This window comes from Dermacentor albipictus, unplaced genomic scaffold (assembly GCF_038994185.2).
Source record: "Dermacentor albipictus isolate Rhodes 1998 colony unplaced genomic scaffold, USDA_Dalb.pri_finalv2 scaffold_38, whole genome shotgun sequence".
Classification (NCBI taxonomy): Eukaryota; Metazoa; Arthropoda; class Arachnida; order Ixodida; family Ixodidae; genus Dermacentor; species Dermacentor albipictus.
In genome coordinates this window covers 453,927-481,747 of record NW_027225592.1, presented here as the reverse complement: position 1 = coordinate 481,747, position 27,821 = coordinate 453,927, and the positions used below count along the sequence as shown (strand labels likewise).

Here is a 27,821-nt window from a genome sequence, read left to right as displayed (position 1 = left end):
GGTATCATACGCCCCCTCTAAGTTGGAAAAACATAGCTGGGCAGTGTTGTTTGTGCAAAAAGGCATGGCGTATTTTATACTCTAATCGGACCAGGTTATCTGTTGTAGAACAACCATTCTTTTAAAACCACAATACGTATGTTTAAGGACTTTTCTATTTCGAGGGCTAAAGTTAGTCTGGTTTTCACAATACATTCGTATGACTTTGCCCTACTGCTGGTAAGAGCAATGGGGCGGAATCTGCAGGGGGATCTTGGGGGTATTCGGCCTTTCAGAAAGGGTTTAATTGCGGCATTTCCACATGTTTTGGTGTTTCACCAGTTTCTCAGACCTCATTTAAGATTTTAGTAATGTTTTTTAGAGGCTTCTGAGATGCATCTGAGAATAGAGGCTTCTTAGTGGATGCGGTCCGTACCAACTGCAGTTTTCTTTCCAGCAGAGAGTACCCCTTTTAATACTGGAAGGTGAGAACAGCATTGTACTTTTGATCGGATGCACCTGTTGTTGGTAATCTTCGTTTTTCAGCAGATTTTTATTGGAGCGAGAATCGAGTGAAACACTTGCTTCATGCGCAGCACTTCCGGTTCTACTCCTGAAAGGACCGGGGACAAAATTCAAAAGAAACGAGAACAATAAAAGAAAAAATACAACAACACAAAAGTCGTTGGTGTCATTATACATATATCAGAGCATAATTTACCAACACCTGCAGACGGGCTACATGGTGCATTGCAGGTCGACGGAAAATAACACGCCATGGTTGCTCAGTGGCTATGTGTCGGGCTGCTGAGCACTAGGTCTTGTTATCGAATCCCGGCAACGGCGGCCACATTTCGTTGGGGGCTAAATGCGAAAACACCCGCGTACATAGATTTGGGTGCACGTTAAAGAACCCCATGTGGTCGAAATTTCCCGAGTCCTGCACTAGGGCGTGCCTCATAATCAGAAAGTGGTTTTGGCGTGTGAAACCTCATAACTTCGACGGAAAATAGGCGCACAGGAAAAAACACACGAACAGCCGAGAAATGCTGGAGGATGGAGAAAAAGCAAAAAAAAAAGCTGCCGAGGAACTTGTCGCCGTAGACACATCTGAAAGGGCTAATTGCAAAGAAAAAATAACTTGATTGTAGCGTAAAGGACGAAACTGGTACATAGCTAGACTGCTAAAAACACAATATGACAGACTATAAAAGAACATTCACAAGTGGTGATGCAGGATTGTGCCGCGAAATCAAAAAGGAAAGCTTGCATTACTAATTTATTTTCTGCATTGCTTCGAAAAATTGTGTTGGCTTCACACTTTCGATAAGTAGCGATACTTTGTTTAGCAGCCTGAGGACCGTAACCAGACTAAATAGTTGGTCGTACAGAAACATTAGGTTAGCTTCGGACATTCAAAAATGCCGAATAGTTCCGTTTCGAATACGAAGTGTACATTACACGCTCACTAATGCTATTCGTATTCGATAATTGGAATATTTGCACGCCCCTACCTAAAAGTAATTGATAACATTTACGTTACTTTACTCCCAAAAACATTCGCACAAATACAGTAAATAGGGCTATATCTGGAGTCCTTGACACGTTGCTCATCCTTAATAAGAATTGCTTTGTTCAAAATATCTACGGTCATCTTGCCTCGTTTCCTGGTAAGGGCACTGCGGCAAAAGCGAGAACTCGCTCAATGTCAGCGCTGGTACAAAGGCCGGTGTTGTGCGCACGAACACCTTGCTCAGAAAATTGGGGGTAACTGAATGCCGCCATGCTCGGGTGTGTACGGCTTAGTCCTTTATGAAGCTATGTCGGCAGCGGATGATCTTCTTGCATCAACGTCCCAAGTGGTCATCGCTATCGAGCTGTGGTGGATCCAGTTCAATCAGTAGGTCAAAATGTTGAAACATGAATGAGAAGCACATAGTTGGAACCCGGCTTTGCCTTTCTAAATGCGTGCACTCACGAGGCTGCTGTGGGGGCATCCCTGTGGACCATTCTGCTGCAGTTCCCACCAAATTCGATCGCTCAAAGCTGTTCCTTCGTTGAGAGCTTGTCTCGTTAATTAAGTAACTGGTTGCATGTAATTTTTCTAAAAAGTAGTTGAACTTTATTCAGCATTGTCGAGCAAAAATATTTGAGCAAATACGAAACTACCAATTACGTAATTCGTTTGGAATAACTGCTTACGCGTAATTCATGACCTAGTAGACTATAGTGAATATTAATGTTTCGGCTGCACAGTGGAGACAGCGTGTAAATATGCTAATAAGCTTCTCCAAAGAATTCAATGGTATAGGAATCTTCGGTTAACTTTCTTACAGAAATCAAGTTCCCATCGCAGTGATTACTCTTTGTAGTGACTTGCTTTGCAACTCACCATACATGCGACTCAACAATTTTATCATTTCATTCGACGTTTTGTTTATGCATTCCCTACCAAACTTCTGCCATCACGCGCGAAGCGCCAGAAAATCGAAACTTATTGCAACACTCTTGGAGCATTCACATAGTGGGGCCTTCCGACCAACTCTCTCTCCCATTGGCTAGATAAGCAGGCTGAGAAGCAGACGAAATACGCCTAGTAATTCCATTGTGATGATAAAGCACTCCCGTACACCATCATTGACGAAATCTCTTGATGGCTGCGCGCTTTATAACTTGCGCATCAGCCCTCAACAATATTTGTGCGACAGTCAAAGCATGCGCGCAGGCTACCATTTAGTAAATGCGCATGTGTTTTTAAAAATAATTTTTTAAGCTTACTTTGGGGCTGCCAAGGTAATCTTATAGAGGGCGCACGTTGTTGTGACGGACCGTTTTGAACCTTTCTGAGGCACTACGTCCACCACGTAAGAGCGACCGTGCCTTGGTTCGACAGCGCGCCGATAATTGTGCGTTGAACTCCGGCTCTTACCATCTCGGCGCTGGTCACTAGAAGTGACTATCGAGTAACATGTCCGCTACATGTGGTGGCAGCTACAGCACGAGCAGCGGAACGTCCGCACAGTGTATGGTGGAGGCCGATGATGCCCCGCCGCAGCGGCGCCGTATGACGCGCCGCGAAGACAGCCGCGCTCCGGCAGTGCCTGAAGCGGCGTGGAATGAACGGCGACGCCGAGACGTCGCCAAAGGCGATGGCAACGAGAAGCTGGTCCACGATAGTGGCACAGCGTCCGGCGAAGTGGTGAAATATTCGAAGTTTGGCCAGTGCTGCAGCTACGACGTCACCCGGGGCGCCTTGGAGATGCAAACGGCAGAGAGGGACAAGTCGGACATAACCGTGACCAGCTCCGGCAGGTGAGGCGATTCTCTGCACCGGCTTCGCCGTGCTCATGCCACATGAAAATTTGGGCGGGTTTGTAGCCTTGCATCTAGTATATCTATGGAACGAGTACGTGGTATCAAAATAGGGTTTTCTCATAGTGCTCGTGAGTGTGTGGAAGACCTGAAGCGAGACGAATATCGCAGCATGTCCATGTAAGTGCTTAACCAAACCTAGCGTCTACCGTGAACTGGAACACGTTACGCCCACCGTGGACGACGTAGCGTCTTCGTCACGTGGAGTGAACGGCGCTTGCAGACTGCAGCAGCCGAGGAGTCCAGTGGCGTTAAGGCAGCAGTTAAGGCCAAGATATAGTCCGGCGTTCTCGGCGCGCCAGGCCGCGGCAGGCGAAGTCGGATACGCTGCGCTAGCGGCGCCAGGGGTGCAAGAAATTTGCTTCCTCCAGACTTCGGCGTGCGCGCGCAGCTCGAGGCTGGCGCCATCTGTGTGTCCGGGAGCGCAACTTCACCGCCGCGGCGAACAGCTGTTTACATGGCGCATGCGCGTCTTGCATATACCCTCGCCGTTCGGGTAGCGCGCGCGCTTCTCGTTCCGCGCGCTGTTTGTGCGCCTAAAACGAAAACTTTTGAAAAAAAGAACGCGGTTTTACGTGCGAAAACCACTTTCTGATTATGAGGCACACCATAGAGGAGGACTCCGGAAATTTCGACCACCTGGGGTTCTTCAACGTGTACCTAAATCTAAGCACACGGGTGTTTTTCGCATTTCGCCCCCATCGAAATGCGGCCGCCGTGCCTGACAGCCAGAACATCGCACTCATATTGCTAGTACTTCGGCTACGTCAAAAACGGAAGCGGACCATGTATACATGCGAAAGCTATTCGACAAGCACCCTCAACTCGGCGACTACCACCAGCCAGTACAGGAGCTGCGAAATGCAGCTTACCTGTGGCGAGACCACACTGCTTTCGTATAGCTTCCCACGCGTTGTTCTTCCGCTCTGTGTCGCGGTAGTCCATGCGTTTCACATCGTGTACACATGGATGGTTGCTAATCGCTTCAAACAGGCGTCCTCACTAGAGCAGTCATCACACACGGATGTTGAAAAAACCACAGCCGCACTGTCAGTACGCGCACCGCAGGCCGCCATTCTGCCTTCTGCTCGCTGCCGCTACAGCGCGCAGTGCATTCTGGTCTAGCGTCAGCCGCGTGAAATAGAACACGTTCTATCTCCGCGCCGGCGGCGTTGAGTTCGCCAAGCGCGCCTGGGCACGCCGGCTACGCCGTGACGCCGAACTGTAGAGTGCGCGTTTTTCACCGACGTCGCTTAACCGCGACGCGCGTGGCCGCGCGCGCGCGTTACGCCGGACTATATCTTGCCCTTTAGAGGCGTGGCCTTGTGTCGCCTGCTAGTCTGTTCTGGCGAAGTCAGTTCACATCGTTCCAAGGGCTAAGTTGAAATGCGGTTCTAAACCAATGAGCAGCGACATCAATTATGGTCGTTCGATGGAAGCGCTAATACATCTCGTGGGTCAAAACACTAGTCGACGAAAATTATGCATCCAATACGCCACCATTGAAAAGATTTGAAAATGTACAGATGTTATCAGAATGGGAAAAAGTGAACTCACCGGCTCTTTGCTTCCATCTACGAATAATTGAATAGGAAACTGTGCAGGATTACTGAAATTTGCTCGCGTAGATGCGTGCTGATATACGTAGACATTGTATTTTCGCATTTGACGCTGCCATCATCATCATCAGCCTAGTTACGCCCACTGCAGGGCAAAGGCCTCTCCCATAGTTCTCCAACTACACCGTTCATGTACTAATTGTGGCCATGTTGTCCCTGCAAACGTCTTAATGTCATCCGCCCACCTAACTTTCTGCCGCCCCCTGATACGCTTCACTTCCCTTGGAATCCAGTCCGTAACCCTTAATGACCATCGGTTATCTTCCCTCCTCATTACATGTCCCGCCCATGCCCATTTCGTTTTCTTGATTTCAACTAAGATGTCATTAACTCGCGTTTATTCCCTCACCCAATCTGCTTTTTTCTTATCCCTTAACGTTAAACCCATCATTCTTCTTTCCATAGCTCGTTGCGTCGTCCTCAATTTCAGCAGAACCCTTTTCGTAAGCCTCCAGGTTTCTGCCCCATACGTGAGTACTGGTAACACACAGCTGTTATACACTTTCCTCTTGAGGGATAGTGGAAGCCTGCTGTTCATGATTTGAGAACGCCTGCCACACGCACCCCAGCCCATTCTTATTCTTTTGGCTATTTCAGTATCATGATCCGGATCCATGGTCACTACCTGCCCTAAGTAGATGTATTCCCTTACCACTTCCAGTGCCTCGCTACCTATCGTAAACTGCTGTTCTCTTCCGAGACTGTTAAACATTACTTTAGTTTTCTGCAGATTAATTTTCAGACCCACCCTTCTGCTTTGCCTCTCCAGGGCAGTGAGCATGCATTGCAATTGGTTTCCTGAGTTACTAAGCAAGGTAATATGATCAGCGAATCGCAAGTTGCTAAGGTATTCTCCATCAACTTTTATCCCCAATTCGTCCCATTGCAGGTCTCTGAATACCTCCTGTAAACATGGTGTGAATAGCATTGGAGAGATCTGACGCCTTTCTTTATTGGGATTTTGTTGCTTTCTTTGTGGAGGACTACGGTGGCTGTGGAGCCGCTACAGATATCTTCCAGTACCTTTTCATATGGCTCATCTACACCCTGATTCCGTAATGCCTTCATGACTGCTGAGGTTTCGACTGAATCAAACACTTTTTCGTAATTAATGAAGGCTATATATAAGCGTTGGGTATATTCCGCACATTTCTCTATCACCTGATTGATAGTGTGAATATGGTCTATTGTTGAGTAGCCTTTACGGAATCCTGCCTGGTGCTTTGGTTGACAGAAGTCTAAGGTATTTCTTATTTTATTTGCGATTACCTTAGTAAATACTTTGTAGGCAACGGACAGTAAGCTGATCGGTCTGTAATTTTTCAAGTCTTTGGCGTCCCCTTTCTTATGGATTAGGATTATGTTAGCGTTCTTCCAAAATTCCGGTACGTTCGTGGTCATGAGGCATTGTGTATATAGGGCGGCCAATCTTTCTAGGACAGTGTTCCCACCATCCTTCAAACAAATCTGCTGTTACCTGATCCTCCCCAGCTGCCTTCCCCCTTTGCATAGCTGCGAAGGCGTTCTTTACCACTTCCGGCGTTACTTGCGGGATTTCAAGTTCCTCTAGGCTATTCTTTTACCTTATCGTCGTAAGTGTTACTGGTGCTGTATAAATCTCTATAGACCTCCTCAGCCACTTGAACTATCTCATCCATATTGGTAACATTATTGCCGGCTTTGTCTCTTAACGCACACATCTGATTCTTGTCTATTCCTAGTTTCTTCTTCGCTGCTTTTAGGCTTCCTCCGTTCCTGAGAGCCTGTTCAATTGTATCCATATTATAGTTCCTTATGTCAGCTGCCTTACGCTTGCTGGTTAACTTGGAAAGTTCTGCCAGTGCTATTCTAGCTGTAGGGTTAGAGGCTTTCATACATTGGCGTTTCTTTATCAGATCTTTCGTCTCCTGCGATAGCTTACTGGTTTCCTGTCTAACGGCGTCACCACCGACTTCTATTGCGCACTCCTTAATGATGCCCTTAAGATTGTCGTTCATTGCTTCAACACTAAGGTACTCTTCCTGAGTTAAAGCGAAATACCTGTTCTGTAGCTTGATCCGGAATTCCTCTAGTTTCCCTCTTACCACTAACTCATTGATTGGCTTCTTATGTACCAGTTTCTTCCGTTCCCTCCTCAAGTCAAGGCTAATACGAGTTCTTACCATCCTATGGTCACTGCAGCGCACCTTGCCGAGCACGTCTACATCTTGTATGTCGTCAAAACTCTCCTATTCGTAGCCATAAAAGCTGACAGTATATATAATGCTAACCTTCAAATATCTGACAAGCAACTTTATTATTTAACTGCCGTATCACTAAATGTTGCAGCTGTCTTCAGTACCATAGAAAAACTGCAGGTGGCACGTTTCTTTTTTACTGTGGCTTAAAGTGTGTTTTTTGTGAATAATTTCAATACGATTTCGATTTTATCTTAACACGGAAATGGCTGATGTATGTTGGCATTCAGGACACAGGCATGTGGTTCCTAATTCAAAATCTGGGTGAACCGACTGCTCTGAAGTCATGCAATACATTCAAGGCTCCTCAGTGTCATTCTGCCGTTATAGTATGAGGGCTATAAATACAGATGGGTGTATTCGTATTGGATTGTGACCCAGTGCCGTTGCCAATATTGTCACTTGCTTACGCTTCATGTGTATTCTTGTGTGCTCTACGTATGCGATGTGCTGTGAGCTGGCGCAGTAGACGACTTGGCTCAAGAGGCCTCGAACGGCAAACCTTGATTTTCTTTCATCGAGAGGTTCGCCCAGCGAGATGTAGATGGCGCGGCCGTGCCTTCACAACTGTTAGGAGATAGCCAGGAATATTTGCAAACTCCAGTCAATTATTGTGGAGACGAAGACAGTCTAGGTTTCAGTTTTAGCGCATCTATGTCCGGTGGGATGTTTGTCAATGATACAGCAGATCAGGAGCTTACAATACAAGGCCACGGAATACCTCTGGCCGAATACAAATATCTCGGGGTATGGATAAACAAAGGGGAGATGTACACGGAAAGCACGCATATCCAGCTTTTCCGGACACAAGGGGTTTAGTTCGCGTGAGTGCCAGCACGTGGCGTACTGGCCTTAAACTTTTTAAAGCCCCTGAATCTCCCAAAGTAGCGCCATTCACTTCCCTCCTCCTCGGCGCCGCCTCGACGGTGGCGCCGCTGGTGGTGGGCCTGCCGTACCAGACGACGGCTAACACGCTATATACGGGAGGAAATCCGCAGAAAAGTTCGTTCGAGCCCTGCGGAGCAGTTTTTTCAATCGAGATCTTTCTTCGTCAGTCGGTAAATGGCCTTTAGAATTTCGTGTTGAAATTACGGAAGAAATAGAGAAAAGGACCATTATTCAAGGCGTATTTAAGGCGTAAAGCGCGCGACGTTCAGAGTTCGTGTTGCTGAAAACACGACGCAAGCTCGCGGTGTACTCAAACACGCGCGTAATTACCGAAGTTTGAGGTGTTGACAGCGTGAAAGTATGTGTACGTGGTTTCGTAGGTTCATTTACGTACCTGCAGGATACTTTTGTTCGGCCGGTGGGTGAGAGATGGCTGACCGCACCCAGCCGGAATGGCTGTGTGCGGCTGTGTGAACAAGTACGGCTCCAGGAGGGCACATGTAATGGCTAACGGAGGCCTCTGAAGAGCACGTGACATTACAATAATGCAGGCGTCGCAGGGAGTGTTCACATACAAAATTGGCTGTCCGCGATCTTATACCCTATTGGCATGCACAGGCTTCGGCGAGCCCCATCCAGCCCTGCTTCTAGTTTTGGTGTTCCCGTTGCCGCTTTGGTTCCCGGGAGGCGCCGTCAATAATACGAAATAATGACAATGTGTTACAACTAGTAAATAAAATTTATTGAAGAAATACAATCGCGCCGAGGCGCCAACTTCTAAAGTAGCGCTAGCGCGCCCGCGCGAGTATTATGAAACGCCATTGAGGAATGTACCGGCCCACGTACGACTCTACGATCACAGTGCACGTTAAACATCCCCAGGCGAGCTAGATAAAGTTATCCGGAGCCATTCACTACGACCTGCATCTTAGCTTTTGTCGCTTCGGAACGTTCAAAACGTTAATCACGACAAACCAAATCAATACATGCGGGCGTACATTCGAAGCTAAATGACTGCATCGTGAGTCATATTGAGCCTTGCAAAAGCGTCGAGAATGTGCTAACTTCTGGTGGAGCTCAAAACACACCCTGAATAAAGTCGCTTTTATGTCGCAGGCCAGCTGCAGATGCGTGCATTTCACCTCAAGACGAAACTACATGAAACAAAGAGAGCACATTCGAAAAAAAAAAGCCAAACAACGCGCTAAAAACCACGCAGAGCATGAACACGCTTTTTCGAAGCGGAAGGCGTGAAGTAGGCTCGAAATAAGAGGTTGCGAGTAGCCGTGGCCCTTACTTCACTAAGCCGTGCGTTCTTTGCCACTTTCTCGAAGTCAGCCCGTCTGATCCTGCGAATCCACACTTCTTTTTGCGTTGCCCCCGCTGGACGGCAAAGCAAAAAGCTTTTTGCCTTCACTGTGTCTGTTGCAGCAACCGAATGTGCAGAAGCATGGCATCGCAATTAAGTCCTCGGCCCTACACATTATATAACGCTAACGCACTCTTAAAGTTATTGTGCAGTAATATATGCGGGATGTGTATGGTCTCCACATTCTCTACCATGTTGCCGTTCTGCCTTTATTATATAGCCGCAATGTAGACTAGCAGCTATCGAACGTCATAAAGGCTATATCCACATACTAAAAGACCTCGCGCACAACGCCTGACACTTAGTTGTATTCAAGAGTTCTGCGACTGCCCAAGACATCCTTAACGAATGTTACATAACACATTATGAGGTTTTACTTGCGAAAACTATGATTTCATTATGAGGCATGCCGTAGTGGAGGATTCGGGAGTAATTTAGACCACCTGGGATTTTTCAACGTGCGCCTAACCCAAAGTACGCGGGTTTTCGCATTTCACACCCATTGAAATACGGCTGCCGTGGTTGGGATTCGATCGCGAGACCTGGTGATTAGCAGCCGAACCCAATAAAAGCTAAGCAACTACGGAGGGGAAGGAATGTTGGCAGTAGGAGGAAGGTGACAGCCGGCACGTGATTGAATTTTTTCCCATCCTCACTGCGCGAGAATCGGTACCATCTGTCGAATAATGACACCATAGAATGCACTGTATTCAATGTGATGCAGTCCGCGTCTAATATTTCAGACACTAATCATATTGTAACTACTGACGACCAGGCATCTCGCTAATACGTGCCGTCGCTTGACAGCTGCCGAGCGCTGGCGTCGGCTATGCAGATGACCTACTTGACCTTTGTTCAACACTTGCTGACCTTCTCGCCTTATTTCGCACTATTGCGTTTTAGCTGAACTGCTTCAACAGCCAATGTATCTGTGCCAAAATTTGGCCACCCTGTCAATGTTATGGTTTCTTATTTTTAAGTCATCTTTTATATTTACGCTAAGGCTGTCCTGAAATTTTCAGCGGTTACAGCTTTCCCAAAACGCCCGCATTTGTGTCGGCCTCTGTCCCTCAGACGTCTTTGATGTGCTCGTTTTTATTCTCAAGTACCCAACCAAAACTCTCATCGCTGCAACTTCATTATGTCCTGGTGGCAGGTCACCATCGCGTGTCACGCAAGTATGACCACGCTGATTGATTTGGGTTGACATATACTATTTTGTGTGTCATACTTCAACACATTCATTTTTCAAACTATGCCACAGCTCGAAAAGGGCGACCAGCTCACTGCGGCCCTTTCCCCAGTTCACTTCCGCAAAATGTGTGTTTATCGCTGTGGTTACCAAATACACCCAGCGGTATGCTACCACTCAAGCCTTTCTGGCGGCTGAGCAACTGAAGTCGCAGGCTTTATTCAACATGGCGTCGACGTTCAATATGGCTACCCTCAATTACTGTTCGCGGACTTCGCTCACCGCCTTCTCTCCAGTGTCATCTCTTACACTACTCGCTCCTTCTAGACACAACACAAACATGCAATGACCTTAATGAAGTATCAATTACGCGCTAGTTGACACGTTGTCGATGTGTATTTCCGCTTAGCACCGGGATTGGAGCGTGGTCCTGTCTATGGTGACATTATTCGTTTACAGTCTCGCTCAACAACACCGCTTGTTACTCATCACGTTTTTTTGTCGACAAGTGCATAGTGTATTTCCTCTGAATGTGCTTTCGGCTTTAAGTGCGACCTTGCACGCCAACTTATTCTGTTACGTTGATGGCGACCGTAGTCGCCAGGCTGCCGCCTCATTCAGAGCTTCGCAGTCACCAGAGAGCACAGAAAGCTGTGTTCACAAACAAACCACCGGGATTCGAGCCCATCTCCCAAATGAACCATCTTGCATTTGGGAGATGGACACTCTAACCATTACGCTACCACCTGCCTCCACCAATATCTGTTTATCTGCCTTCCCACTTCACGTTTTCCGCAGACGCAGGCAGAATGGATGCAGAAACGAAAAAAAAGTAAAGATTGCTTGAGCCGCCAGCTGACACATGACCTTAACTTCGGCAGGTTATTCTCATTGGAGCGCATGTTGGCTTGCGGCTGCGTTCAAATTGTGGGTCACCTTAGCTTTATTGTAAATTTGCTTTCACCGACTCTTCAGTTAGAACTGAAATGCCGGACAAAAATGAGACCAACCGTTGAATATTTTTTCTTGTCTTCTAGGTTTAAACCAAAAACGCTCATATACACAAATAGAGATTTAAAAAAAATGGCATAAGGATACTGTATTTCGAGGTCAAGTCGTTGTGTCAATACGGGCCTGCACCACGTATTGATGAAAGGGCATCACAGTGCCGATGCCCGCGGCAAGTTACTGAATGAAGAAAACAGGAAACGACTAAGTTCTCGCAACATATTGTACACAGAACACAGGGCACCCACCACCATGACATTTTACTTTTCACAACAGCGACACACAATGGCGGACTGATATAATTCCTAAAGGGGTTTCATTTTATTTTTTCATCGCAGAACCGCAAGCACAGGTTGCGTTGCGCGTATACCGCAGCCACGCGTACGGTGGCCGCACTCCTTTTCCTCTAACAATGTGGCCCCCGGCGGCTTCCCGCACTCCAGTAGGTGGCGGATTGGACTGTCATTCCAGAAGTTTAAATACATAACCTCTTTGCATAAAACCGACGGCATGATTGTTAACATAATGTTGGCTTGGATATGTTTGGCACGAGGCCCAAGACCCTGTCTTCTAACGCGTTCTTATGTTTACGTTCGCGTCTCTGTGTTAAAGGGAGGCGCACCGTAACATGCTGCAATGGTGCTTGCGTTGAGCGTATGTAAGACGAAAAACGCGCTTATAAAATGTCTGCATGTTCACTAACTTGTGCAGTAAACCCATGTTTGTAGTATTCGCGCAGTATAGTAGTAGTATAGTAAGAGTCACGAGTATGGCATCCGTAACCGCAAGCTTCACGTTATGGTCGTAACTTGTCGGGACAGCGTAGTTGTAATCCACAGACCCTGCCACTAAGGAATACGTGGCCAGGCATGGCTGATGAATAAGTAATTGCGAAGATTGGTTTTCAGTAAAGGTTTGTTACCAAGAATGGCGGGAGCTTATACTGCCGCAAAGGACGGATGCTGGGTGGTGACTCCAATCATTTACTCGGCACATCACACATCTACACTGGAATTCAGCTGGTTTCGCCAACTCTTGCTTATATTCTCTCACCCCTAAGCTGCGACTTCGCCTGCCATCCGGGCCCCGGCTTTTCCTTTGTCCCCCGCTTCTTTCCCAATCTGCTGAGACGTACTTCCACTGATGCTTGCTCCTCCTTTTTCTCATAAATGAAGGCATTCATTGGTGCGTTCCTAAGTTACTGCAACAAATAGCGTGTCTCCATAACCACCCTGTCTCTCACCTGGACTCTCTCATCGCAAAAGAACGTTGCTATGTTGCAAATGGCTGGGCGTCACATGTACAATTTTCTAGGAATGGCCAGTAGCACGGCGGGCAATTTTCCGTGGCTGACGAGACAGTATATAGAACACCTTCTTTGTCATATCCGCACTCAGTGCTCTGCTTCGTGAGCTACAATTAGCCGTTACGACGAAGTACGAAATGGAAGAAACCTAGCTGGGCTAGTCACGGGCAGCTTTTTTTGGATCCGTCATGCGTAGATTTAAAATATATATATTTCTTATCTAAGCCTAAATGACAGCGATATAGGCAAGGTGAGTTACGGTAGCTCGTTGGCTTGGACTAACGACGCTCTTCACGCAGCACTTTCGTCTTATGCGTGTTTGCGAACGGGAATAAAAGACAGGAGGGTAACACGCCTTCCTGAAATGAAGCATTCTAAATAACCGCTTGTTTGGTGGTTGGACATATGTCGGGGGTCCCGGATACGAACCACCCGCAAGTCTGTATCACCTTGCAAAGGAGAACTCAGATGAAACGTTGTCAAACGGATAGGCCTTTATCATACGTACCTCTCTATTGAAATTCCTTACCATGAGGTGAAAGCCTACTAATAAGCATTTAAATTTTCTGTACTATTAAAACATCTTGTTAATAAAAGGCTGCTGTGCTTTAAAGCCCCCTAAATAAAAAGTAAGTTTTCAAAAATAAATTGGTGCAGTAAATATGTAAACGCAGACGTAATAAAAGGCCTAGTCTCTTTCCTGAATTCACTGAACGAAGATGGAGCACCTCTATACTCCCACGTTGTAGTAATGCCAAGAATAAGACTTCCAAAAGAGTCAGCCACGAAGGTTACTGATTATAAGATGAGCTTGTGCTGGAAAAGAAAATAACACTCAAACATAACGATGGCTCCGCGCAAAGTGCTTCCTCTGATTGCGATCTACGGACCAAGGCGTCGGTTCATAAGATTGGAATGCTCGTACATTGCAGCGCAATCTCGGGTCGTCAAATGTGATAGAGAATGTGCGCCAGTATTCGCTTCACGCGTGCAACCTGATAAAATAACGCTCTTTCGTTATTGAATCCGTAACAACATACTGGATATTAGAAACACATGCAGGCGCATCTTGAGCTAACTGATAACGTTAGAACTGTGGTTAGACGCTACCCCCCCCCCCCCCCATAAGAAAAAGAATACAGTTGTTTTCAATATTAGCTGTTGCGTTCTTCACAGAAGCTGCGCCATCGGTGCACGCACTGGAAATTGCGTTGCCCCCTCGGGTTTTACTATGCATCTGCCTTTTTAATAGAACAAAACCTAACTTGAACTTTCGGTAAGCCGGTTCGTCATCAAGGCTACCTTCGGCTGACCCAGTTCTATCACTGACATGGAGAGCGTGCAGGGCTTCTCGCTGGCCTTCGAAGTCGGTGTCTGCTTGCATTACGGACTTGTGAAACGGCGAAACAGCTGTTTTTCTGTGCTGGTCAAGGTGTTTGTCAACTACTGGCAGCACAGGCTTTTCAGCGCTCTCTTAACTATCACTAGGCTAGCTTTATCCATAACAGTACTGGGTTTGTCACTGTCCTCTTGGCGTTTGCAGTCAGCCTGACTTAAAACAATAAAAGCGGGAGGTGGCAACTGCTGGCTCGCCTCAACCTTACCCTAACGAATGCGGTTACAACTGAATTTAAACCAGCTACTGGGTTGGGCCTAATCTCATTAGCAGAGGTGCGAGATATTAGGAAAGCGTTTGGCACTCTTTCCCATCATGCTCTTTCCTTTCTATTCCCACGCTCTTAATGCTTCCTCGCTGCATGGGTGCCACTAATTTCTGTCATGTTCCTTGGATAACTTGTCCGCAGACCCGCTCTCACAGAATACCAGAAGTGACACGCCCCGGCAATTAACAAGCGCTCCGTCAAAGCGAGTTTTTTTTTTAGCGGCACGAGCATCGAGCCTTTGACGAAGATAGGTCCTTCTATAGAAACGTTGGCCAGCGTTTCTGAGGCACTTTATCCCTGTTTATAACCTTTATACCACACGAGCATCGAGTGACTCTTGTTCCTTGCCCAGCACTTCCGGTTCACCTTCCGAGGCGACCGAGAAGGAAATTCGAAGTAAATTAGAAAAAAAATTAAAAGAACTGTACAGTACAAAATTCATGGATTTTATTATTGATATATCAGAGCATAAGTTAGTTACAAGTTGAGCTACAAAAGTACCTGGAATAATTAGAATTAGAAATCAGAGACGACCGGGGACGAAATTCAAATTAAATAGGAAGAAAATAGAAAAAACATCGCGCTGTACCAAATTCATGGGTTTCATTATATATGGTATTAGAACATAAGTTACAAGCTGAGTTGCTGAGGTGTCTGGAATAATTAGAATTAGAAATCACTGATTACCGCACACCGAAGTACATAATGGTAGACCTGCCACGTGATCATGACTTTTGAAAATTCCTGGAAACCCGGAAGTATAAAGCGGAAGTAACGACGTCGCTCATTACATCACACACAAGGTGGCATATTTAACCGGCTAAATAATGGATAACAGTTGCCTCCTAGTTCCATTCGGGCGTTGGGCTCACCTAAAGTTCTCCTAAAGGACACCAATACCGAGGTACGAGTGCCACTAAGAGGCACCTCCGTCTAAGATTAGGGTCGCCTATCATTTCTTTATATTTGCTTTCGACAGTACACTTCGTCTTCCAAACGTGAACTGTGCACAGAGAGAAATAACAGTTCCACAGCAAAGGCCTGAGTGTGCCTGGGTTTCTTAGCGGACACCAGCTGGCTGTCGGCTCCAAGATATTTGTAGCACAATTCTCCATTGTGGTTCACCGCAGTTTCCTTTATGGTCGCCACTTAAGATCCGCGGAATTTGCTGTGACCGCTATCAAGGTGCGCTTTAGGAGTGCCATTCCTCCTAGCTTCTGTAAGGCACGGTATAGAGACTGGCAGACGTAAAGTGGCCAAAATAAAGTTATAAAGATAAGTTAGTTCCCAGATGTTATACTGCGGCCGCTACAATTATTACTGGGCATTAAGCGGGCAAGTATTTCATGCAACCAGTATTTCCTTTTTTCAAATCATATGCTGTCACTACGGTGGCCTCTCTGAGCTTTTGTCGACTGGCTGTTCTTCAATAGGGCAATTCTTGGCACCGTCACCCCCAAGGTCATAGAAAGCATAAAATATGCTGCCCATTGTGAGTCTTTGTCGTGGGCATTTGAACCCGACAAAAGGGCGTGCGACATCGTCACCCTCACCTTTGGTAATGGTGTCAATGATCCCACATTAATGGGTAGTGACAAGTAGGTAATTGCCCCACATTCCAGCACTTCACACACGGTCAGTTACCCCACAGAGAGAGAGCCGAGAAATTACTTGCATACTTCGTGCGTCACGCCACCTGTTCTGCATGTTTGAGAGATGAGCGGCTCAACAGTCGGCTACCCCCGTTTGTTCTCTCATACGCTCCGCTTTCTGCCAGTCATCGTCAGCTCCCAGTCATCGTTTGGTAATTGCCGCCGTATGCGCTGCAACCCATTTTTTCCCCGTAAATTTCTTTGTCATAACCTGGGTCCTCTGAGAGTAATTGACCTAGATAAACGTACTCCTGCACAGATTCTAGAGACTGACAGGGTATCATGAAACCTTCGCCTCTTCTCAGGCTATTAGCTTCAGAAAAGAGAGCTAATCGTGTTAAAATGTGTAGGGTGACATTGAGTTAAGGACGCGAGCCACCAGGCTGCATTGACTCCCCTGACGATAGTAGCCAGCAGGTATAGATTTCAGGAGCTACCTCCAGGCGGTGCTGCCGCAGTCTGTAACTGGACACGTGACCACTCGAGGCAAGTGTGATTTCCCTGTACTAGGAGTCAACTCAAATTTGCGCGTGGCGTTCTTCTTTTCTAGCAAGCCCTCGCTAAGGTGGCGGCAACTCGCGACTCCCAGTAAATGACCACTGCTTAGTGGCTGCGCCGAGAAGCAGCCCATCCAAGTTCAGGCTTGAAGCGAAAGGGGCTGTCCCGTCCCAGCATGTGCTGTGTGTTTCGTAGTTCCCAAATCGTCGTGATGTCGTCACGCACAAACCCTAAAGTAAAAAAAGGCTGATGTCGAAGGGCTTTTGTTGTGTACTATTATACGTGTCATCGTCGTGGAAATACAGCAATGTAAGATTTCATCGTTTCTAGAAAGCAGACGACGGGCATGGGAGAGCGACTTGGATAAGAAAATTCCGCATTGGGAAAAGGTAACTCATATTGTAGCGGTTTGTTCGAAACACTTCACTAGTGTCGACTTCTCTATTCCCGGCAAGTAGACTATTAATTTCTTTATGATTAGTTTAACTATCTTGGCGTTTCAAATCGTGTAGGGCACTTTTTACAGGCAGGTGCTTTGATGAATTAAAGTGAGGTACGGCTTAAGCTACATTTAGTTTTTTGTTCGTTTAGTTTTCTGCCCCAGCAATAGCGTTACTAATGCTTCAAACAGCAGGTATATTCTCGCCAATGTACTTCTATTAGCTGGCACGGCAGAAGGAATTATAACTGCCACGGAAGGTCTGAAGTTCATCACACATGTTATGCCGGGAGGCGACACATCGTTTTCGTAGCGTTGTTTAGTTCAGCGGTAACACGCAGGAGATATTTCGTCATTCAACTTGGTGATTTGTCAGTTTATTAGTCACAAGAAATTTTGAAGCAACTGCAAAGAGCATTTATTCCAGGTTGGGTGCGTTGGACCAGCGCACAGCGCCGCTATTTTGCTTTCCCACACGGTGCATTACTACATTCCGTTGTGACTGGTTCAATTGGTTGCCAAGTCATGCATTTAAACTAATACAACTGACTTTGCAAAAAAAAAAACTCGCTAAATTTGAGAAACATGTTGCAACAAGCTGAACTTGGGCCTATTGGTTGTCATTCAGTTTTCGCGTTTCAACGGGTCCGTGAGTTTCCACGGACGGCAGGTGTCTGCTCTATTCCAGGGCCGTACGCCTCGACCACTGCGCGCACGAACAAGCGCCAGTCATCGGACTACCTTATTACACGTATCGGCTAACTATAAAAACAAGGTGGATCCCGACTCACAAACGGAACTCTTATTTACTTTTATACCAAGGTACGCTTGTCTGTAAAGCACGAGGTTGGGAGATCGAATCCCTGCCACGGCGGCCACTTTTCGATGGGGGCGAATTGCGTAAACACCCATGTACTTAGATTTAAGCGCACGTTAAGGAAGCCCAGGTGGTCCAAACTTACGGAGTCCCCCACTACGGTGTGCTTCATAATCAGATCATGGTTTTAGCACGTAAAACGGCGTAATTTTTTTAAAGATAAACTGACCAAGTAACTATAGGTATTAGCTTCATTCTATCAGTGTGGAATATCCGTATGTAGCTTCCGAAAGCACGACAGATGTTACTGCCTATATGTTGAGATGCTATATGTAATGTACTGCAAAACACGTCCCAGTGTGGAGTTGCCCTTGAAGGGCGAAAGCAGTCAAGTATCATACTTGTAGTAATCAAGAAACCCCGCGAAAAGGTGCTTGCTGCTTTTGGAGGTCCACTAAGCTAAACACTGCCATTTCTTAGTGGTACGAGCATCGAGCGACTCTTTTGTGTGCAGTACTTCCGGTTCACCTCCTGAGACGACTGCGGACGAAACTCAAAACAAATCGTAAGAAAATAGAAAAAGATAATACAGTAACAAATTCATGGATTTCATTATATATGGTATCACAACATAAGCTTAGTTAGAAGTTGAGTTACTGAGGTGTCTGGAATAATTCGAATTTTAAATGACTCCCCGCAGGGGCATCTGCGTCAGCAGGCGTTTGGTGTGTTGCGACACCACGTACCCGAGCACACGAGGGTTGGACCTTCCCGCGTTTAACCGTGCGCGGCTTAGCCATGTCCGGGGAAAGGGGGATCCTGGGGGTTGAGTCGACGCCGGGTGTTCGGATCTTTAAGGCGCACCGGTGGAGGTAACACACCTCTTTGGCCTCTGCTTCACGTAGGAGGCACTCCCAGACTGAGCCACCCGGGGGAAATCCGTAGTTGCCTTTTCCTGTCTCTTTCTCCCTCCAACCTTCGTCTTTCTCTCACTTTCCATCTTTCCTGTCTTCTCCTCGCTTCTCTTTACTTCCAATTTTTCCAGGCAGCAAGGGTTAATCTTGTGTGAATAACCAACCTAGGTTATTTCATATTTAGTTATAGTGGTAATGTACAGCTGGCGTTTGCAGGCCGTGTTTCACAGGCCCTGCAGCGTCCCCTTGTAGGACTCCACGGTGGGTGTCTGGCGTTACTGCCGAAATTAAATTCTCCTATGGCTACCTCCTTTCCCCCACTACCTGATCGCTCTCTGAAGAGGGGGCGCATCGATGATGTTTCAGAATTTTTCGCCCGTCAAAAAGAAATTTTTCCTCGCTTCCACGTAGTCCACTCCGAAACACCAAACAAACCCGTACGAACAATCTCACCATTCCTCGTGTCCGTCTCTGACCCAAGTTCTTGGTACAGGTTACAAAGCATCCAGATTGACCAGCGGTGATCTCCTCTTGGAGCTCCGCAACCTGACGCAATATGAAAACCTACCCAAGCTAGTATCATTTGGCGACGCCAAAGCGACAGTAACTCCGCATCGTACTATGAATACCACCCGTGGCGTAATTCCGCAGGGGCGTCTGCATCAGCAGGCGTTTGGCGTGTTGCGACACCACGGACCCTAGCACACGAGGGTTGCACCCTCCCACGTGTAGCCGCGCGCGGCTTAGCCCTGTCTGGGGAAAAGGGGATCATGGTGGTTAAGCCGATGCCGGGTGTTTGGACCTTTAAGGCCCCCCAGCGGAGGCAACACACTTCTTCGGCCTCGGCTTCACACAGACGGCACTTCCAGACTGACCCACCTGGAGGAAACCCTGCAGGGGCATCTGCGTCAGCAGGCGTTTGGTGTGTTGCGACACCACGTACCCGAGCACACCAGGGTTGGACCCTCCTGCGTGAAGCCGTGCACGGCTTAGCCGTGTCTGGGGAAAGGGGGATTCTGGAGGTTGAGTCGATGCTGGGTGTTCAGACCTTTAAGGCCCCGCGGCGGAGGCAACACACCCCTTTGGCCTCGTGTTTTATATAGACGGCACCCCCGGACTGAACCACTCGGGGGAAATCGGTAGTCGCCTCTTCCTGTCTCTCTCTTCTCAAACCTTCGTCTTTATCTCTCGCTCTATATCTTTCCTGTCTTCTTCTCTCTTCCATTAACTTCCTTTCTCCACGGCGCCAAGGGTTAAGCTTGTGTGGATATCCAACCTTGGGTACACCATATTGTGTTATAGTGATGGCGTACGGCTGGCGTCGTGCAGGCTTGTACACAAGCTCTGCCGCGTCCCCTTGTTGGGCTCCGTGGTGGGCGGTCGGCGCTGTTGCCGAACACACACTTTCCTATGGAAGCTCAAATCTCTGTTGTTCATGATCGGCGTCTGAAAAGATGCCGCACCGAAGTGCCATTTCAATTCTCCTTCCGAAGCAACGCTCCATCTTTCCCGAAATACTATGTAGTCCACAGTGAAAGCAACACGCCGGTTAGAAAACTCTCACCATTCCTGGTAGACAAATGCCTGAAAGATAAAATCGGACAGACATTCAAAGCCTCCAAAATGTCTAGTGGGGACCTTCTCCTAGAACTGAATAACAAAGATCAAGCAGATAAGCTGTCTGAACTTGCCGGTATTGGCGAGGCAACAGTGACTGTTTCAGCCCACAGAACACTTAATACAAGCAGGGGAGTAATATCTGAAGAAGACTTTATTGGTTTAAGCGACGAGGAACTGCTGGAAGGTTTCCAGGAAAAAAATTTCACCAAAGTACAAAGAATAGCAATCCGCAGAAACAACCGAGAAATCCCCCCCAAACATGTTATACTCACCTTCGGAACAAGCGTAGTGCCTACTTCACTCGATGCAGGTTATTTTAAAGTCGGTGTAAGACCATATATCCCGAACCCCAGACGATTTTTCAAGTGTCAAAGGTTTGGACATGCTTCACATGCATGCCTAGGCCAAGCAACCTTTGCTAAATACACCTCAAATGAACACCAATCCGACAACTGCACTTCTTCGCCACATTGTCCTAACTGTAAAGGAGAGCATCCAACTTACTCGCGGTCCTGCCCATGCTGGAAAAAGGAAAAGGAAATCATTGCACTAACTGTAAACGACAAAATAGGATTCTTTGAAGCCAGAAAGCGGCTATCATATCTTCCGCGAAGAAGTTATGCCTATGTGACGCAGGCGGGGGCAGCGTCACAGAGGCCTGAGGAGTCCTGTGAGCTCACGCGCAGCGATGCTGCAGGGACTGTTCCCACCCCCGTGGTGGAAGCAGTCAGTACTGCTCCAACCTCTTCGACGGCCCTGCAGACACCAGTCCCGCAGGGTCCTAAAATGAAACGAACCCCAAAGGCCCGAGGCACGTGTCTCGGCGCAAACTTTCGGTCCTCCAGCGCCTCAGAGAGAGCGATGGAGGTCGACACAAAAACCCCGGTGTCATTGACACCGAAGGACAAGCGCTCTCTCGAGCGTGGTAAGAGGGACAAAATCCCAATAGCAACTCAAAATAAGAAAGCGTTAGCCTAAAGGTTATCCCTCAATTGTATCAGCCTTTTTAAATCCACGTCACCTATACCTCACCTCTTAGTTTTTACCTAGTGCCATTTCTTATATTTCCATTTTAAGATGGCTTTTATTATCCACTGGAGTTGTAGAGGGCTTTTCCATAACTTAGGTGACATAAAAGACCTGTTAATAAACTTCTCTCCTGTGGCCCTGTGCTTACAGTAAACCAACCTAGGCGAAAAACACAAACTTTTTAAAAGGTTTCACTGTTGTACGGCGCGACCGCACTCAGGCGAACGGCTGTCAGGTGGTGTAGCCATTATTCTTCCAGGTGGTATAGCAGCCAGAGAAGTTCCCATTAACACTCACACAGAAGCCGTTGCTGTCACCGTTTTAGCTCACAAAACCATCACCATTTGTTCAATGTACATTCCGCCACATTCACATTTTACCGTAAGAGATCTAGAGATAATTTTAGACCAGCTACCTGAACCATTTTTAATGGGCGGTGATTTTAATTCACATAACACGTTATGGGGTAGTAAAACTACTGACACCAGGGACCAAACACTTGAAGATTTTATTCTAACAAACGACATATGCATTTTAAACTCTGGTGTGGCAACTTACTATTGCCCAAGCACGGGAGCCATGAGTTGCCTAGATCTGTCACTATGCTCTTCATCTCTTTTTGGCAATTTTCAGTGGAGTATTATTGAGCACCCCTATGGTAGTGACCATATGCCGGCTATCATTAAAAGAACATATCATTTTCCCACCATTCCACTGAGGCCACTCCTATGGAAAGTCTATCTAGCAGACTGGCCTCTCTTTACTGAAAAAGCCACCCTAGATAACATATCAGATGAGTTAACCATAGATGATATGAATGAGAAGATTACCGCATGCATACTCGCCTCAGCAGAACAGACAATTCCACAATCCCCTGGCTTCTTAAGAAAAAACCTGAAACCCTGGTGGACGAAGGAATGTACACAAACAAAAAAGCTACAACTCAAAGCGTGGGGTATCTTTCGGCGGTACCCAACACATTACCTACTCTCTTTCAAAAAAGGAAAAGCGAAAGCCAGGTACACACGCAGACAAGCCGAAAGAGAGTCCTGGAAAAATAATGTCTCGTCTATAAATAGCTCAATAACATCCAAACGAATGTGGAATCAGGTTCGTAAGTTTAGAGGCGACTACGCTTCTGACACTATCCCCATACTATCACCTCCAGGCACGCAAACAAATATAGAAGATCAAGCAGACATATTAGGACAACACTTCCATAATATATGAAGATCGGTAAACTATTCAGCTGCATTTCTAAAACATAAGCAATTAGCAGAAAAACTACAGTCCCGACCACAGGAAGTTCAGAAAGACCGTATAATGCCGCTTTAACACTACCGGATATCAATAGAGTACTAACAACTGACAAAAAACAGCACCTGGTCTGGACAGAGTACATTAGGCGATGCTCGCTCATTTATCTCCTGATGCAGTTGAAACCTTGCTTCGGTTTTTTAATAAAATCTGGGAAACAGGAAAAATGCCGAAAGAGTGTAAGAAAGCCATTATTATCCCTTTCTTGAAAGCTGGAAAACCTCTCACAACAGCCACCAGCTATAGACCCATAGCACTCACAAGTTGTCTTGCAAAGTCCTATGAAGCCATCATAAACATAAGATTGACATACGTCCTTGAAACAGAGAACATGCTAGATAATCATCAGTGTAGATACAAGAAAGGTTGATCCACAACAGATCACCTAGTCCGACTAGAAGACAAGATACGTGCGACCTTTCTAAACAAACAATATTGTCTCACTGTTTTCTTTGATTTAGAAAAGGCGTATGACACAACATGGAGGTTTGGTATCTTAAGGGACTTAGCAGATTTAGGAATCCGACGTAGAATGCTCAAATGTCTAGCCGATTTCATGTCGGACCGAACATTCCAGGTGCGTTTAGGTACGACGCAGTCACGTGTATTCATCAAGGAAAATGGTGTGCCACAAAGATGCGTATTGAGCACAACATTGTTTGTGGTGAAAATGAACTCGATCAATAAGGTAATTCCCTTCCTCTGTAATGCATTCATTATATGTGGATGATCAACAAATTGTGTGTCGTGCAAGCAACCTGACATCCTGCGAACGGCAAATTCAAAATACTGTAAACAAACAAACACAGTGGGCGTCTGAAAACGGTTTTCTCAAGTGAAAAAACAATTGGTGTTGTCTTTACGCAAAAAAGAGGCCTTCAACCAGATCCCACCCTTAAGCTACAAGAAGCCAGACTACCAGTAAAACAAGAACACAAGTTTCTGGGTGTTCTGTTTGATAAAAATTTAAACTTCCTGGCACATAAAGAGCCTTAAAATAAAAGCGAACAATGCACTTAACGTCCTCAAAGTCCTCTCCCGGAAGCGCTGGGGCTCTGACCGTGAATGCCTGCTACGCATCTACTGTACTTTGGTGCGCAGCATATTAGATTATCGTAGCATCATATACGGTTCGGCCAGGCAATCTTACGTTCGACGACTTGATCCAGTTCATAACTTTGGACTACGACTGGCAAGCGGTGCTTACAGAACATCGCTTGTCCAGAGTTTGTTTGTTGACTGTAATGAACCTGCTCTACAGCAACGCAGAGTGCTACTAACTTTTTCCTACGTACTAAGAATGCAGTCCTCACCACAACACATATGCTTCAACATTGTCACACAGTGTAACTCACGCTTACACTATACAAACAAACCAAACATGATTAAACCGCTTGTCCTGCGATATGAGGAATATATTTGGGATTATGACATTCTTCGCGAAGTCTTTCAGGTTGCGAGAAAGCCACAGGGTTTCCCCCGTGGTACGATTTTGAACCATTATGTGACTGGACATTGGCACATTTAAAGAAGACACCCCACATGAACACATTATACAAGAATTCCGCGCTTTTCAGGAGAAATACCAAAATTACATGGAAGATTACACCGATGGCTCCAAAACAAATAATCACGTGGGTGTGGGAGCCATATCGGAACATTGGGAAATAAGAATTCGATTACCACAGCATGCCTCTGTCTACACAGCTGAAGTATACGCAATATGAACTGCAGTTAAAAAGATCATCGCTGAACAACGCGAAAACACAATCCTATACACTGATTCATTAGGCGCACTGAAGGCTCTACACGCGAAATCCCAATGTGAACCCCTGATAGGGGACATTTTAAACATGGTAACATTAATCAAATACGGCCGGTTAATTAGGTTTTGCTGGGTACCAAGCCATGTCGGTATACCGAGAATTGAAGCAGCGGATAGGTGTGCCTCAATGGCAGCGCGCAAATACATAACAAACGCGGCGCTTCCATATAAAGATAGTACCCGTGCCATCAGGAAGGCCTTAACATCAAAGTGGCAACACGAATGGGACCATTGTACAGAAAACAAGCTACAACTTATTAAACCTATGATTGGCGAGTGCAAATCATGCAGTCACCAGCAACGGTTCTACGAGGTGATCTTGTGTCGACTTCGAATTGGACACACACATTTGACGCACAATTTCCTCCTGCGAAAAGAAAACCCGCCAACCTGCGAAAAATGCCTTGACCCTCTTACAGTCATACACATCCTAATAACATGTCCACACATCGACACACTGAGCCGGAGGTTTTTACACAGCCTATATAGTATGCACACTCCATTACACTCTGCCCTATTACTAGCAGATGACCCCCTAGTGCCATTTGCTAACCTGTCCGACTTTTTAGAAAAAAACTGGTGATTTGCACCAACTATAATGTAATACAGGTTTACCTACTCTAACGTTGCATTTCATTTTGTCTTTTGTCTGGCGCAGCATGGCCTTAGTTGCCTTTGTGCCACTAAACCCAAACTAACCAACCCACCAACCAACCAACCACCTGTGGCGCAGTCTCCGATGATGATCTCTCCGAGCTGACTGAGGCTGAGCTCTTGGAGGGCTTCAGTGAGCAGAACGTCATCAACGTTAAGCGAATTATGAGGCGAGCTCTTGGAGGGCTTGAGTGAGCAGAACGTCATCAACGTTAAGCGAATTATGAGGCGTGACAACAAGGAAATACAGACCAAACACCTGATACTTAATTTTGGAACAAGTGTTCTGTCCGAGTCTATCGAGGCCGGGGTATATCAAGCTCCGTGTTCGGCCATACATCCCTAATCCCCTGCGTTGCTGCAAATGCCAGCGTTTCGGTAACAGTTCACAGAGCTGCCGAGGCCGTCAAACCTGAGCGAAATGCAGTGCTCATGAGCACACTTCTGAATGTTCTGAAAACTCTCTCCACTGTGTAAACTGATGCGAAGCACGCTGCATACTCGCGATCTTGCCCATCTTAGAAGAAAGAAAAGGAAATAGTTACAATTATAGTAAAAGAGAACATGAGTTTCAAAGAGGCACGCAGGCGGGTATCCTTCCTGCCAAAGCACACCTTTGCCGATGTGGCGCGTCAGGGGGAAGCGCCACAACGGTCTCCGGCGGCTGTCCGACCCACACCCAGTGAGGCGGCAGTGACGCCATTCGCCCCCTCGGCGGCTGCAGCTAACACTGCTACGCCAACACAGCAGACGGGGCCATCGACCCCGAAGGTGGGCGCAGCCGGGACGGCCCCAGCCTCCCCGGCCCCAACCTCCCCGGCCCCTTCCAGCGCTGGCAACAGTCGGCGCAGCCAAATCCCGCAGGGTGACCCATCCACCTCCGGGATTGTGGGCGCAGGGGTCTTGCCCTCCAAGGCAGGACTCTCTCTTGCAACTTCTCGCTCGCAAGAGCACGTGTCCGACGCCTCACAAGAGGCAATGGACACTACACCTGTCCTCAAGGCGCACCAAGTGCCTATGGAGTGGCGGGGCTCCCTCGAACGCTCCAGAAAGGGCAGAACCCCCGTTACAGGGCCTCGAAAGAGCTCTGTAACCTAAGGCATCAGCTCCGTTTCCATACATACAGCACTTATTTACTTTCACTATAGATACACAAATCATTCAATGGAACGTTAGGGGTCTTCTTAGGAACCTTGATGACGTGCAAGAGCTTATCCAAAAACACAATCCAAAAGTGCTGTGTCTACAGGAAACACGCCTAAAACCACAACACACAAACTTTCTCCGACCGCATGTCAAGTTCCGCAAAGATCGCGATGATGCTGTCGTATCATCAGGCGGTGTTGCCATTTTTATTCATAAAAGTATTTCCTGTCAGCGTTTACCGCTACAAACGCCCCTTGAAACAGCGGCGGTTCGAGCTGTTCTTCTAAATAAACTCGTCACCATTTGCTCGCTTTACGTACCCCCAAACTACAAATTAAACAAACATGAATTTCAGTCATTTATCGACGAATTGCCAGAACCTTATGTTGTTCTTGACGATTTCAATGCGCACAGCTGCCTGTGGGGCGACTCGTATAGACGCGTGAGGTCGTCTTGGTGAGCAGTTCCTTTTTTCTTCAGGTGCGTGCTTGCTGAATAAGAAGGAACCCACATATTGCTGACTTGCAAACAGAACCTTTTCCTCAATTGATCTCAGCATAGTTTCCCCGTCTATACTGCCTGAACTCGAATGGGAAGTTATGGACAATCCTTACGGGAGCCACCACTTCCCCATACTGCTAAAAACATGTAAAGAAAACCAATATCCACCACAGGATCCTAAGTGGAAGATCGATACAGTCGACTGGGAGAAATTTCGAACTCTCACTAGCATCTCATGGGCTGACATGTCTTCCTTAGAAATTGATGCTGGTGTGGAGTGTCTTCCAGCGTTCATAATAGATGCCACATCAAAATGCACATCCGAAGTAAGTGGTTTGGCATGCAAACGACGTGTACCGTGGTGAAACGGCGAATGTAGGATCGCCCGTAAGAATCAGAACAAGGCGTGGGGGTTGCAACGCGCTTCTCCCACTGCAGGGAGTCTTAACTTTAAAAAAGTAAAGTCCGAAGGCAGGCGAATCCGCCGACAGGCCAAAAGAGAAGTTGGCACAAGTTTCTATCGAGTATTAACTCGTTCAGAGATGAGGCCAAAGCCTGGAACAGGGTTAATAGGATTAGAGGGCGGCAAACATATTCACTCCCTCTGGTAAACACACAGGGCGATACACTGCAAAACCAGGCAGACTCACTTGGGGAGTATTTTGAGAGCGTGTCAAGTCCAACAAATTGTTCACAATCTTTCTCAAATACAAACATATAGAAGAACGTAAGCCATTAACAAGAAATTGTCGAGAGAAGGAGCCTTGCAACCGTC

General features: G+C 46.8%; 1 protein-coding gene across 11 annotated transcripts in view; it reads left to right on the top strand.

The window, feature by feature from the left end:
- The first annotated feature begins 2,695 nt into the window (after window positions 1-2,695).
- LOC135916939 (uncharacterized) overlaps window positions 2,696-27,821 on the top strand; it is a 210,965-nt gene continuing 185,839 nt past the window's right edge. For 2 of the 11 annotated variants that reach the window (XM_065450380.1, XM_065450378.1), the window contains exon 1: window positions 2,696-3,291. In XM_065450380.1, coding sequence (XP_065306452.1) covers window positions 2,948-3,291 — 344 coding nt within the window. In that variant the 5' untranslated portion in view covers window positions 2,696-2,947. The remainder of the gene's footprint in view (window positions 3,292-27,821) is intronic. The other 9 variants (XM_065450376.1, XM_065450374.1, XM_065450377.1 and 6 more) reach the window with 7 other exon arrangements.